Raw genomic sequence first — 15,257 nt, forward strand, 5'->3', positions numbered from 1 at the left:
GGAGAACTTGTAATGTACTTTCTGCTCACATTTAGCTTCCCTCCAAGCTTTCCAAGCTCACTCTTCTACTATTGAGCTTTCAGTCTTGAGGCTGGCTGAACATACAGCTCAGTGACAGTGATCTTCTAGCAAGGCGACTCACCAGCTTTGGTACCCAGGACCTTGAGAGAAAGTATGATGGAATCATAAAGGGCAATGGTACAGGTTGGATTGGGGTCATGAAAAGTGTCTCAGGTTCATGTCATGTGAACATGGATAAGTTCCTTAAAAACACTGATGCTTACTTAGTTTAATCATGAATTATTAGGGATTATATTTAGCTCGCACAATTGTATAAAAATATTTCAAAAACTATGTAAATAGTGATTACTATGGGAATTAATTCTCTTATCCAAAGTTATTAAAACTTTAAAGCATATTTTCAAAGATATCTATACTTTGATCTGAAACCATCATTTAAGCACACGAAGAGAAACAGTCGTGGTAGAATCCCCTGGCTCCATACCGCCTCCCTCCACCAACTCTGCTCTATTTGCATTCACTAGTCTTACCCTCTTCCATTCTTTCTTTCTGTTATAACACTTTCTTAATTCTTACTCTTTTTATCATCATTTCTATTCTCTTCTCTCTTTGATGAAAGTATATTCACCATGGCAACGAACAAGCCTGTGGCCCAACCGAGAAGATTTTGATGCTTTTATTATTTGGTGCTCTTTCACCGATTTTGCTATTTTCCTTAAGTATTAGTGAAATGACATCATCTCTAAAACTCTCAAAAAACTCTATTTTGATGATGTATATCTGACCACAGTCTCTGTTTTCCCTCCCTCTAGTAACAGCAACACTAAAAAAGCTAGAAAGGCAGGGATTACTTGGGACCCTAAACCCTGAGAGGATGCAGTTAACTAGTTAGAAGACCAGTGATGAACAGTGTTCTGCACCGACGGGCAAAGTGCACACACATACAAAGGGAATCACTGGCTTTGAAAAAATTTGGGTGTCACTTCCAATTAAGCCTTCCCGCATACTCAGGAATTCCTAAACACCTGTGCTATTCTCATGTGGTGAGACTAGAGCATCTACTCAAACATTCTTGTGCATTGCTTGAGCTAAATCGGCTTCGAGCCCCTTCTTTCAGGGACTCTGGACCCTAAGGGAAAGAGGCTAAAGAGATCTTGACTTTCAACTCCAAAAGAGGAAAGCAACAAAATCCTGGGACTATTTCTTACTCAACAGAACAGGATAGACGTAAGGATATGAGAGCTGCCACAGAAGTTCGTACTGGCCCTGTTTTCTTCCCCTAGCTCAAGTCTGTGGCTCTCCCTAGCACCTTCCACAGAGCCCCCTTTACGTCCTTGTTCCTCAGGGTATAAATCAGAGGGTTGAGCATGGGGGTGATGATGGTATAGAAAAGGGCAACAAACTTCCCCTCACTCTCAGAATAGCTGCCCTTGGGTTGTAAGTATGTATAAATGGCTGAGCCATAAAACAGGGAGACCACCAGAAGGTGGGATCCACAAGTTCCAAAAGCTTTTCTGCGTCCAGCCATTGACTTGATCTTCAGCACTGCCCTGGCAATCTGTGCATAGGAGCCTAGAATCAGTGCCGCAGGGAAAACCAAGATTATAGCCCTGGCCACAAACATCTTGGCCTCTGTTCCTCCCGTGTCCTCACAGGCCAACTTGAGGAGAACCGGCATCTCACAGAAGAAGTGATTCAGTTGGTGTCCACAGAGTGGCATGGCCATCATGAGACTTGTCTGGATCAGAGAGTTTAAGAAGCCTCCTACCCATGAAGCAATGGCCAATCCCTGGCAGAGAAGGGGGTGCATGATGATTGTGTAATGCAGGGGACGACACACAGCAGCATAGCGGTCGAAGGCCATTACCACCAGGAGCACACACTCAGTGGAGCCCAGAGCAAGAGATATGAACAGCTGGGCCACACACCCACCATAGCTGATGGTCTTGTCAAGTCCATGGAGGTTGATCAGGAGCTGGGGCACAGTGCTGGTGGTGTAGCAGAGGTCCAGGAAGGAGAGGTGGGAGAGGAAGAAGTACATGGGAGTGTGCAGTCGAACGTCCATTCGGGAAAGAGCAATGATGGTGGTGTTGCCAAAGAGAGTCAGAGAGTAGAAAATTGAAATAAAGAGAAAAAGAACAAGCTCCAACTGAGGCCAATCTGAAAAGCCAACCAAAATGAAGCTCCCTCCTAAACTGTCATTGAAACTGTTCATAGCCCTTTGTATGTGCAAATAGCAGGGGCCAACTTAATGTCCATTATGAAGAATGAGAATCTAAACAACATTCCCAATATTCCCTAAGTTTTCCTAAACCAGGCAGTTTGATTTCCATTTTACTGCTAAGTTCTGTATGCTGAATTGTCTTTCCCTCACTAATGCAGAGATGCATTAGGATGTTTGAATCTTAGTCCTATTGCTTGTGTGTTCCAGAACTTCAGCCAAGTTTGTCAATCCTTGAATCTGATACTTTCTTTTCTGAAAGTAGGGTTAACAAATTGCCTCTTAAGTAGAACTGACATTTGTATCCATTTGCACTAACTTGGAAACTGCATTTAAAAAAAATTGAATGCAGAACCAGCATTCATCTTGGTGGTAGGGGGTTTGGTTTTGATTCCAAGAACTTCTAAAGTCAAGCAAAATAAATGAAAATTACTGAGTGTACAGAAATGCATGTAGTATTCTATGGTCTTCTCTTTTGTTCTCCACAGTCTGTGAGGCGCAGTGTTTCTGCCTATTAACCCTTGGGTGTAACCAGGCTGAGATCACATGTTTGTCCCCTCTTGTACATCTGTGACCTTCTGCTCAGCGTAAGTGGTCAGTGTACCGATCTGGGACGCCTCGCTCATACCACTGCCATCTGATGTAAAAGATTAAGAAGAGTGGAACTCCATCCTTTTGGGGGAAAATTATTTTTAACATATTTGTTTCACTTCACGAGCCATTATGCTTGGGATATATGGTACTTTTTCAATCAACGTAACCAGCCACCCTTGGGCTTCCCAGGAGGAGTGGTTCTCATCTCTGAAGCCAGAAGTTCTTTGCAGCAATATTCTCTAGAATCCGTTGTGTTCAGTGACAACCTTTCTCATCTCTTTGTTCCTCAAAAGCTCCAAGTTCCTGGGCGCCAGACAACACAGTAACAGAGTGAGTTTAAAAAGACATGTCTTCCTTTAAGTATTTTAGCATTATTAATAGTGACAAGTGTTGAGTTACTCTTGCTTTCATCCAGGGCATGTAGAAAATGTTAAATATTTTTTTTGTGTGTGTGTGAAACCTTTGATTTCTTCAAGTCTCATGAAATATCCCTTCAGGAAACCTAAGAATTAACCATAACACACTTGAATGAATTATGGAAGTAGCATATGCATAAAATTGCTTGCCTTTAAAGGTTAGTATTTCTGTGGTAAAAATATAAAAGGCATATGAAAAAGTTCATCCCAAAGAAGGAAATCAGTGATTAACTGAAGTTTCACCTCTGCTTAATATAAGAAATTATGCCAAATTCATGTATTGCCTTCTCATTAAATCTGCATTAGAAGGTTGCTAATGGCACCATGCGGGAGCAATGCTGCAAGAAAAACGCTTGAGTATCATACTAGCGCCCTCTTGGAAAAGATGCAGAAAATGTGAATTATGAGGACAAAGTGTTAATTTATATGTTTCTTTAACCAGCACATACAAGATAGTTTTTTTGATGGGGATTAAATGCTCTCATGCATTCTTAAATTATGAAGGATGTGTCATATATACTTTTAACATTAGTGTGTCCTTCCAATACTTTTTTTTTTTAACATTAAAACCCTAGGATGTTTATTACAAAGGTAAACCCTGATCCTTGAGTTGGACTTATCGATAGGATTTCTGGTATCGAGCACGGGCACCAGGACCTCCGAACTTTTTGGATTCACAGCGCCGAGGATCAGCTACAAGCAGGGTCCGATCATACTGGATGAGGATATCTTTGATCTCCTTCTTAGAGGCCTCATCCACATACTTTTGGTAGTAGGCCACCAGGGCTTTGGAGATTGACTGTCGGATAGCATAAATTTGGGCCACATGACCACCACCCTTGACACGGACCCGGATATCCACACCCGCGAATCGCTCCTTGCCCAGCAACAGAACAGGCTCCAGTAACTTGTACTGCAGTGTGCGCGGCTCGATCATCTCCAGGGGACGTCCGTTCACCTTGATGAGCCCATTCCCCCGTTTGCAGTGCGCCACGGCTGTGGCTGTCTTCTTGCGTCCGAAGACTTGCACGGACTGCAGCGGACCCTTGGCCGGCATAGCTGCGACTATGAACACGAGGTCCTCACCATGCGGTGCTGCCACCGGAAAAGGCCTTCCAATACTCTTAAAAGACCATCCAACTGGATCTGTGAATTTATTCAGCGTTGTACCCCAATCTCATAATGCAGTATTGGAAGGAAGAAAGCCTTTCAATGAGTATTATTGGGTGAATTAATGAACATGTTCCACACCCTGGTGCTGTGAATGATACACCCAAATATCTCAGATATATTTATTTTCTGTGCAATAATAAAGAACCAACACTGTCCCATTCTCATTTAGTGATATGCTGTACAGTTTAATCTCAGTTATATTCATGCGACCATGTAGACATTCTTAGCATATCTACAACTCAACAAAACATCAAAAGAATTGTTTATAAAAATTCCTGAAATCCCAATCCCCAAAGATTTTAACACAATGTAACCAAGAGCTATATGACATCAAGTGCCTATCAAAGTCTGTAAAACAACACTGAACAGGCAAAACTGAACTGAAGTTCAGAACCTCAGCTGGACACACACAGAACTGAGGGAACCACTTGACAAGACTCGACACGAGGAAGTAGTGCCCTTTTCACTAATGGATTAAACAAAAGCAAACTAAGATTCAATAAAAATGGTACAGAACCTTAAAAAAAAAACCCTTAGTTTGGGAGGAAACCCAAAAGTACTTTCTTATTCATGTGTAGATTCCAAATCAAAACTTGCCGAGTGAAGCCCTGGCCTCATTTGCAGATTCTCAAATCAAAACTTCCCGAGTGAAGCCCTGGGCTCGCTTCCTCATCCACAATGTATTGCTCCATTTCTCTCCCCACGGCTCGTTTCTCATTTCTGTCTTCATGGGGACTTCTTCCTTTGACTCATTGATCTATCATGTCAACTATTTACTGGATAATATTTTTAGCCTTCCTCTTTGCTATGAATCTAATCATGAAAAAATGCAAGCTCTTTTAGTCTTTCTGGCAAAATCAGGGTAGGAAGTTCGGACTTAAAATTTTAGGACCTAGAATAATGACAGATGCACGAGAATGCTTGATACACTCTTGAGTCTGCAGGCTCGGACTTGTTCCAGTTTTGAGCAGGTCCTTAGGTGCCAAGCAGTGCTATTGTTTTTCGGTCTTGTGTAGACAGTAGGGTGTAGAGGTAGCTCTGTTTCCCTGGATCTGATCTGTGTACCTGGGATTTAGTGTGCAATGAGAGTAAGCTACATCGACTGTAAGTTCGAGTTTCTTCCATCTCTGCTCCACCTGTACTGACTTTCATCCGGCACATAGACTCATGCCTGATAGTGAGTCCCTTCTCTGGGAGAATGGATCTGCCATTCTAATCCCTGGGTCTCTGCAGTGACTGGCCCGGTCGTCAGAACAGTCATGCTGTCTAAGTCTCTCCTGAAACTGATGCTAGTGACTGTCTGTGTTCAGCGACACCTGCTTCCTCTCTTTGTGTTCCTATCAATTAGGTACCACCTGTTGCAGTTACGACAACTTCTCATCTTCCACAAAGCATTCCTCTAGTCTTTCCTGGGCTCAGATGTGGAGGTTAGCCTCCTTGTATCCGTGCTGGGAAGTGTCAAAATGCAACTGTCTGGAGCCTTATCTAGTTTTCAAATTCAGATTCAAGTTTCTTCACTGTGAACTCCGTGAGGGGCTACTGGCAGTTCCTTCCTATTACTTAGAGTTCTAGATCTCATAGTCCAGGCAAAGATTAGATTCTGGTTGCATTAGTTTAGGGGACTGGGTAGCACTGAGGCTTTCTGTTGATGCAGAACACATGGATAATGAATTTTATTCAATAAAAACACCTCCAAATATAAAGAAAAATAGATAGTGTTATTCAAGCTTAAGTGAAGGTGATAACTTAAAATTTCTATTTCATTTCATATTGCCCAAATATCGTATTTCAGGAAAGGAGAAAATTATATTTATCTGACATATAAATGTTCCGTAATGGCTTGCATTTCCATCCATCCATCCATCCATCCATCCATCCATCCATCCATCCATCCATCCATCTATCCATCCATCCATTTATCTATCCATCTATCCATCCATTCATCTATCCATCCATCCATCCATCCATCCATCCATCTATCCATCCATCCATCCATGCACAAATACCTTCCTACAACTTCATCCTGAAATAAAAATATAGTGCTTGGCAGTCAGAAAGAATATGGAGTATTAAGTCCTTGGTGGTAGGTTGCTTTAAAGCTTTGATAACGGATCAAAGGACAATACGGTTGACAAAGCACGTAGACACCCTAGATGAGGAGCAGTTGCTCTAAATAGAAAATTTAGATTAGAAAATACATGTAAGTCTTCCTCCTCCCTCCCTCCCTCCTTCCCTCCCTCCCTCCCTTCCTTCTTCCTCCTTCCCTCTCTATCTTTCTTCCTTTCTTTTTCTTAGATAATCAGGAATAGATGTATATTGAGAATGGATATATATCACTTGGAAATTACTAAGAAAGCATAACACTTATGAGTAATATATTTTCATAGAGATTAAAAAGATTATGACGGTATGGTGAGAATTTTTCAACTTTATTGCATCCTCAGAAGGCTATGCCGATCAGTAAGATCAATGTTTGCATTCATTCATTTCTGTATATATGTTTGATGAATCTCGTATGTATATAGAAATTTTTAGCAAACTTTCTTTTCTGCAGGCTGACTTTAAAATCATGATCCTCCTGCCTCAGTCTCTGGGGTTCTGGGATACATTATTCCAGCTCGTTTGTTATCACACTTTTAACAAAATTTTTTATCGTACTATTTTCAATTAAGAATGAAGAACAATTTTCCTGACTTACAATACGAATTATAATAAAGGCAAAATATTCTACTATAAAGCAGCAGTTCTCCGTTCAAGCAGAGAATGTTGATTTGTGAGTTTACCCCTAAATAAATAACCATCTATTTCTCAATAAAAAAAAAGAAAACACATGTAAATTGTTAAAACCTGCCACATAAGAAAACACACCCAATCCTCTTTGTTCTTGAGAGGTCCAAGCTTAGACCCACTTGTGACATTTCCAAAAAGGTAGACTGTGGCTTGATATGAGCAGAACAGAAGAAGGAGTGAAGTGATCTAAAAATACAGTGCTGTGAAAGGAAGTGATTCTCACGTACCTGGCAAGGCGCCTGCTCACTCAAAGGTGAGGATTTGATCAGGATGCTGTAAAAACGTTCCTGCAGTCATCGGATGATGGAGTGAGATGTGTTTTAAAAGTTATTTCTTGTTCCAGTTCTCTGGGCCACACAAAGCACTCTTGACAGTTATATGTTTCGTTTTCAGCTATAGAAAAGTCAGTGATTGTCTGTGTTCGGCTTTATGTGTGTTGGTGTGCGTGAGTGTGTGCATGAACTAGTGTATTTATGCATAATCTTCATAATTAATTTATTGGTCAGGACTCATGTTTGAATTCTTTCCCCAACAGCTCGTGTTATTTCCCCTTTCATGCTAGTCCACTAATCTAATATTGTCAGACTGCCATGGAGCTCTATTCAAATCATTTAATCTTCTGTCTGGGCAAGGGTGGGAGTCCTCAAGAATTCTTTCCTGATTACCTTCACTGTGAACTGTGGAACTGAAAACCTAATCTAAGTTCACTTCTCCCTAGTATATCACAGAGGATACTCTCTCATTAGTTTCTGTGATACGAACTCACTATCAAACCTTACTAGATACCAAAGCAGCCTCCAGTCCCAATAACGTTCTAATCTGGATATTGCCTTTCACACCAGGACCACACAACATCCCATACTAGGCCACAGGTTAGGGTGATATTCAATACTGATAGACAAACAGCACACCAGCATTGTGCATATACTGCTACAAAATCATGGTTTGAATCCAGCTGGGTTTATTTTTATTTTATTTTTTTTTTTTTTTGGTTTTTCGAGACAGGGTTTCTCTGTGGCTTTGGAGCCTGTCCTGGAATTAGCTCTGTAGACCAGGCTGGTCTCGAACTCACAGAGATCCGCCTGCCTCTGCCTCCCGAGTGCTGGGATTAAAGGCGTGTGCCACCAGCGCCTGGCTTGGTTTTTTTTTTTTGACATGAAAAACTAAATGGACAAATTAAGATGATTTCCCTCTCATTGTCTGTGCTTCCAGTAAGCCTTCCTAGTTTTGAAATTTGAAATTTTAATATGTTTCATCTGTTCAGGTGGGAGGATAGATGCTGATAAAGACTATTGATGATAAAATATGTTTTTTCATAAATTTAACATTTATATGTGTTCAAACCAGGCCACATATAAATAGAGCAGAACCCAGTGCCAATTACCTAGTGGAATCTTGCCATTTTTTCATTTTAAACCGTGAATCCTGAACATCTCACACAATCACTACTCACCGAGAGTTCTGGAAGAGAGAACCATTTCATTTACCACCCTCGAGTCTGTTGACTTGCGAGACACATCTGAGACTGTCTGTATCTGGAGAGGTTCAAGGTAGACTTGTTTCTTTGAGATACTGGTCCATTTTATGGGGTATAGAGGTCTTAGGACAGGGCTCTTATCTTTGAGAAGTCATGACTATACATAGTTCTGACCCAGAGAGAAGAAAGTGAACCTCATAGCTTAGAAGGTAGAGGTGTCCCCCTGCTCAGCCGATGTGTATCCTAACCAGCTGAGGCTGGGTAGAACCTGGCACTTTCCCAAAGTACCTCTGGACTTTAAGGATATCTAGACATCTTCTGACCCTCAGTGTGAACACCTCACTTTGTTCTGTCCTGGGGGCATTATCTGTTCCTCCTGACAAAAAAATTGTTCATCAGGTATGGCCTTGGAGACCTCTGTGCCCCAATGTGGCAATTATAACCAATTGGCAGACTCTCAAAGACCTGCCCCACCACCTTCAGCTCCATCTAGTCTCTCTGCTGTGCCCCAAATAATCAGATTGATTCAGCATCCTCACAACTTGCCGTTACTTACTCATGAGACGCTACAGAATGAGATTCCCCATATTTCCTCTGCCTTGGCCCAAGTCCTGTCAGCAGTCAGACCAAATTCCACACCTTCTTTGGAATTTTACCACACACATGGGTTCATTTCCTTCTATGAACTCCCCAGAAAACACTCTCATTTTCCCCGCGGTGTGAAAGGGATCCCACTAAATAAACATTTATTTCCTTCATGAAAAGCTTGAGGTTTTTATGTATGTCACACTGAGTATTTAATATGTCACCATTTCTTATTTCTATACTGTTTTACCCACAATAAACTTGAAAATCAGTATTTTCTTCGGTGGGGCAGACTCAGGCAGAAAAAAAGAGGATTCTAAGGGGTCACATGTTTGCTACCACTGTGGAAATCCAGGGCACTATCTCTGCAAAGTGGGAGACCACAAAAGTGGAGAAGTCACTCCCTCTAAAGGGAAGATGGGCCTCCAGCTCTCGTAACGGCTACCCTTGAAGGCTAAGGGTGCTGGAGGTTTCCCAGTGAAAACCACTTAAGCCAAGGGATGACCATTGTGATCCCTCAGGGGACTCAACACGATAAGCACAAATATGAATTTCTGCTAAGCTAAGAAGGCTTCCTTCTCTGACTTCATTTGGATTGTGTAGTAGCTAAACAATTCACTGCACCTTACAGTACATAGGAAAAATTAATTTCCTCCAGTGGCGTGTCACTGGGTATAAAAACCACACTCAAGGGCAGGCCCCATGCCCAGCACTAGATGGCCAAGACAAAGAGAACTCAGTGGTATCTTGTCTTATGATGCTTTGTTTGTGTTTTTTAAAACCTTACCAGGCTTCTGCTTACATATCATGATTTCTCACAGGATTTCTCTGTGGGCAAGTGTGTCTCCGTCTCTGCATTTGTATGTGTTTCATGTGCTTTTTCCCCTGCTTGGTTTGCCCCCATCTCATTTGTTTGTTTAGTTTTCTAATGAGAAAATAAAAGGTGTGGATTTGGGTGGGTGGGGAGGATCTGGGAGGAGTTTCAGGGAGGGGAAACCATGGTCAGAATATACTGTATGAAACAAAATCTATTTTCAATAAAAAAATCTTTTTGCAGATGACAACCAATACAGAGAATCACAGATAGTCAATGTGCAATGACTAAGGGACTGTGGAGTGTTCAGCTCTATATGGGACATTTATATAAAGCCCTCTCCCCGCAAAGCTCCAGTTATCATTGTAAGGGAACGTGTAGAAAGATTGGAAGAGCCAGAGGTAGTGGACACTTGCAGTGAAATAGTATTTTTCTGGGCATGACAGGGTTATTGTATTCCTGTGGTCACACTAATTGTGACCACATGCTCAACCTAAACAAGATCAAATCAGCCGAAGTCCTAGTATGGAAAAAGGAGGGCTCACCAAGTCTCATCCCTCGCTGAGGAGCTACTGACAATGGGCAATTGCTGGCGGAGCAAATGTTGATTTCTTTAAGGCTGTTCCCTGGAGAGGCTACTCATGTTCTCACAGATGGTCCTGCACACACACCCACAAAGGCCACTAAGTGGATGCAGTGGCTTCATAAACAGAAGCACATGAAGCTGGGAGGGAAACGTTGTAGGGGAGCAGGGGAGAAGTGGGGTGGGAGGTTTTCAAAACACATTATATGCATATATGAACTCTCAAACAATAGATAGAAACTTTAAAAGGTCACTGCATACTTGAGAGTAAAATTTTAAGGAGCAAGAGGAGTTATTGTTAAAAACTTTGGCCTTGAGAATCCCTAATTTATAAAAATCTTTTGCCCTATATGTGGCAAGACCATGAGATATGACACTGGGAGTCCTCACCCAAAAGTTAGGGAACATTCCCAGATTTGAATTTTTTTCTTTTGTCATCTTTTTTTAATTTATTTTTTTTAAAAAACTATCTTTTTTTTTTCATTTTACATGCCAAATCCAGTTCCCGCTCCCTCTCCTCATCCTGCTCCCTCCATCTTCACCCCCCTATCTACTCCTCGGAGAGGGTAAGGCTTCCCATGGGGAGTCAACAAAGTCTAGCACATTGCTTTGAGGCAGGACCTAGGCCCTCCCCAGTATATCTAGGGTGAGTAAGGTTCCAAAGGGAATGGGTTCTAAAAAGCCAGAACAAGCAGTAGGGATAAATCCTGGTCTCACTGCCAGTGACCTCACAGTCTGCCCCAGCCATACAATGTCACCCACACTCAGGGGGCCTCCTTTGGTCCTAGTTCCCTCACTGTCAGGCCAGAGTTGACAGACTCCCATTAGCTCAGGTAAGCTGTTTCAGTGGGTGTCCCCATCATGGACTTGGCCTCTTTGCTCATATTCTCTCCTCTCTTCTACTGGACTTTGGGAGCTCGGCTGTGGATCTGTGCATCTGCTTCCATCTGTGGCTAGATGTAGGTTCTATGATGACATTTAAGATAGTCATCATTTGATTAGAGAGCAAGGCCAGTTCAGGTGCCCTCTTCATTATGGCTTAGGGACTTAGCTGGGGGCATCCTAATGGATTCCTGGGAATTTCTCTAGTGCCAGGTTTCTTGCTATCCCCATGATGGCTTCCTCAATCAAGATGTCTCTTTCCTTGCTCTCTATCTCTGTCTTTCCTCCATCTCGACCATCCCGTCACCTCACGTTCTCCTCCTCCTCCCCTCCTCTTTGAATCTTATAACTCCAAGTGACTAGACTCTAGCATAGAAAGTTGCTGATTCATCGTGACCCATATCAATTCCTGTTAGAATATGGTAGCTACAGGCCTTGTATGACTTCTTACTCTAGTCCAAATGTCTCATGGATAGTCCACTTTTAATGAGACTTTATAAGCACCTGTTAAGTACCCCGATGACTAATCAACTCCAGGAAATTGCTGAGCGGTTCACCTGTTGTGATGTGAACAATAATTCCTAAAATTTTCTAGCCCATTAGACAGCAATGGCTGACAGTATTTAATTGTACATTCCAAAAACAGCTAGTTGAGGTGATTATGATGGTTTTCAAAATAAAGAATAATAATTATTTGAGGAGACAGACATGGCAATTAGTCGAAGTGGTCATTGTATATTGTATATTTCTATTGAAGTATCATATAACACTCCAAAGCAATGGAAGGACTTGACTAGGCTATCTCAAAATATAAAATAAAATAGAAATAGTATTGGAATATAGATTACTTGAAGTTGAAATCATGTGAGAAAATGCAGCTTTAGGCATGTCTATGTAGCCTGCTTTTTCCTACATGCAGGAAACCATAATGATGATTTTGACTTTATCACCAAGACTAGTAATGTAGGGTTGTAATGAACCTGAGTAAATGAACCAACTAAAGTAACACTTGTTTTAATTTTGCTTTCATATTACAGGCATGCGTCTTAGCAAAATCTCTAGAATTTACTACTTTGTTAGTTTTGCTTGCTATCCCTTCACAAATGATTTGTTCTTTGCCCGAAAATTATAGAAACAACTTGTTTCAGTGTTTTTTCTTGAAAAGTTGCTCTCCTGTGAAGTTCTTCATGTATACATAAAATAATAACACTTGTATGTTTTTCTCTTGGAAATCAGCTTTGTCTGAATTTGGGTATTCTACCCAGGCAAAGAAGAGCTAAGAGGTAGTCCCAGGAAATTATGTCCTCCCCAGTGACATTTGCAATTACTACATATTAGTTAAACTACCTAAAGTAAAAAATGATCTCCAAGATAAAGCCATAACATAATCCTCCGTATGATATTTCCCTGAAAATTTAATATGGTTGTTTTTTTTTTTTGTATTTGTGCTTTCAATCTATCTGTGGTATTGGAATGAGACTGTCAAACTTTTCCCAGGAGGATACCTACATAAGATCTAAAGCTCTATATGCAGAGTGAAGTGTCTCAGACGATGATCTCCTTATTTTCTCAGAAACAGAAACCACGAGAAAGCTAGATGGGTAGTATATGTCAGGAAAGTTAGAAACAGGCTTTAAGAGGTTGGGAGGGTGTGACCAGGCCCACAAATACTTAAAAATAGGAGGGGGAACTAATGACTTATGTAATTAGACCCAGTATCATCTGTTAGGAATCACTGACTTCATAAAAAGTAATGTCACATTTAATTACCTCCCTCATCACTGCCCCAATACCTATGGCTCTTTATTACTTTCCAATGTGGCCAGAATATAGTCTCCAAGTAAATTCTTGTGGAAAACTGTGTTATAAGTAACATTTAATTCTGCTTTACATAAAGGCCCTAGATCCTGACCTGCAAGGCATGCCGACAGATAGCCTCTTACAGTGTTCTCAAAAGGAAGGCCTTAACATCCTGAGAACAACTGGACTGTTTGCTGTGACCAGTAGAAGCTCAAATGGTATTCTAGATGGAGAGCTACCACAGAAATTTTACTAGCTCTTCTCCTCCTCATGTGCTACCCCGGGTCTGTGCCTCTCCCTAGCACCTTCCACAGGGCCCCCTTCATATCTTTGTTCCTCAGGGTATAGATCAGAGGGTTGAACAAGGGGGTAACAATAGTATAAAAAAGGGCAACAAACTTTCCCTTGCTTTCAGAATATCTGCGAACCGGCTGGAGATATGCATAAATACCTGAGCCATAAAAGAGAGACACCACCACGAGGTGGGACCCGCAAGTCCCAAAAGCCTTTCTGCGTCCAGATCTTGACTTGATTTTTAGTACAGCCCGAACAATGTGAACATAGGATCCTAAAGTCAGAACTGCAGGGCACACTAAAGCTATTGTTCGCGCCACAAACAGCTTAGTTTCTGTTTCTTCTGTGTCCTCACAGGCCAACTTCAGGAATATGGGCATTTCGCAGAAGAAGTGATTCAGTTGATGGCCACAGAGTCGCATGGTCATCACAAGTCCTGTCTGAATCAGAGAGTTCACAAGGCCTCCTATCCAGCAGGAGATGGCCAATGCCCTGCAGAAGAGGGGGTGCATAATGGTGGTGTAGTGGAGTGGATTACACACAGCAGCATAGCGGTCGAAGGCCATCGCCACCAAAATCAAACATTCTGTGGAGGCCAGAGCAAGGAAAATGAAGAGCTGGGCCACACACCCTCCATAGCTGATGGTCTTGTCAAGTCCATGGAGGTTGATCAGGAGCTGGGGCATGGTGCTGGTGGTGAAGCAGAGGTCCAGGAAGGAGAGATTGGAGAGGAAGAAGTACATGGGAGTGTGTAGTCGAACATCCAGTCTTGCAAGAGCAATGATGGTGATGTTGCCAAAGACAGTTAGGGAGTAGAAGATCAAAATAATGACAAAAAGGAAGCCTTGTAGTTGAGGCCAGTCTGAGAAACCCACCAACATGAAACTCGCTTGTGAAGTGGAGTTGGAATTTCCCATAGCATTTCACTTGTACAAACACTAAAACTCAACTCATTGTTTCCTATAAGGAGTATGGGTCAAAACACTACTCCTAGTACTCTAAAAATTCAAAACTCATGCTTGTCATCTTTTAATTTGCGAATCCATCCCATTGATCCAGTCTTTCTATTCTGTTCTTCAGATAGGAAATCAGTGGTTTAAGGTGTTGTGGCCCTTGTTTGAACTCCAATGTTGCTATCTGGATTTTTCCAGACAACTCAGTCCTTTGGGCCCCAGCTTTCTTTGTCTGAGGGTAGAAATTCTATACTGCTTCCCTGATGGCACTGAGTTGCAAATCCAAATGTTGTCACCTGGAAAATGCATTTAAAAATCTAATATTGGCATTTGATAGCTGCTGGGAAAGGGAGAGCCAGTATTATTTAATGATGTGACCCTTAATAGGTTGAGCAGACACTAGATCAGTCCCCACTCTCAAGATTAGATGAGCAACACAATCTGGAATGGATGTGAATAAAAAAAAGAAGAAAGTTCAGAGTTGAATGGAAGGTAGAGAAGGAGGTTATGGGAAGTTTAGGGGAGGTATGAATATGTTGAAAGTACAGTGTATGCAATTCTCAACCTAGATGCCCTTCAATGGAAGAATGGATGAAGAAAGTGTGGAACATCTACACATTAGAGTACTACGCTGCGGTAAAAAACAATGACTTC

General features: G+C 41.7%; 3 protein-coding genes across 3 annotated transcripts; all 3 read right to left on the reverse strand.

Annotated features, from left to right (window-relative positions):
• Positions 1-1,300: 1,300 nt before the first annotated feature.
• On the reverse strand, positions 1,301-2,236 carry LOC101993893 (olfactory receptor 10-like). Its single transcript, XM_005350318.1, has one exon. It carries the CDS (start codon positions 2,234-2,236, stop codon positions 1,301-1,303), a length of 936 nt encoding a protein of 311 aa, XP_005350375.1.
• Positions 2,237-3,800: 1,564 nt separating this feature from the next.
• On the reverse strand, positions 3,801-4,358 carry LOC101985026 (40S ribosomal protein S16). The gene has a single exon (XM_005350172.2). The coding sequence runs from the start codon at positions 4,307-4,309 to the stop codon at positions 3,869-3,871; it is 441 nt and encodes a 146-aa protein (XP_005350229.1). The 5' UTR covers positions 4,310-4,358; the 3' UTR covers positions 3,801-3,868.
• Positions 4,359-13,631: 9,273 nt separating this feature from the next.
• On the reverse strand, positions 13,632-14,567 carry LOC101985315 (olfactory receptor 10-like). The gene has a single exon (XM_005350173.1). The coding sequence runs from the start codon at positions 14,565-14,567 to the stop codon at positions 13,632-13,634; it is 936 nt and encodes a 311-aa protein (XP_005350230.1).
• Positions 14,568-15,257: the final 690 nt, after the last annotated feature.

Source organism: Microtus ochrogaster, chromosome 7, assembly GCF_000317375.1.
Source record: "Microtus ochrogaster isolate Prairie Vole_2 chromosome 7, MicOch1.0, whole genome shotgun sequence".
NCBI classification, from domain to species: domain Eukaryota; kingdom Metazoa; phylum Chordata; class Mammalia; order Rodentia; family Cricetidae; genus Microtus; species Microtus ochrogaster.

What these genes read in the sequence shown, in the direction of transcription:
- LOC101993893 (XM_005350318.1), bottom strand. Translation starts at nt 2,236, where the DNA reads ATGAACAGTTTCAATGACAGTTTAGGAGGGAGCTTCATTTTGGTTGGC.
- LOC101985026 (XM_005350172.2), bottom strand. Translation starts at nt 4,309, where the DNA reads ATGCCGGCCAAGGGTCCGCTGCAGTCCGTGCAAGTCTTCGGACGCAAG.
- LOC101985315 (XM_005350173.1), bottom strand. Translation starts at nt 14,567, where the DNA reads ATGGGAAATTCCAACTCCACTTCACAAGCGAGTTTCATGTTGGTGGGT.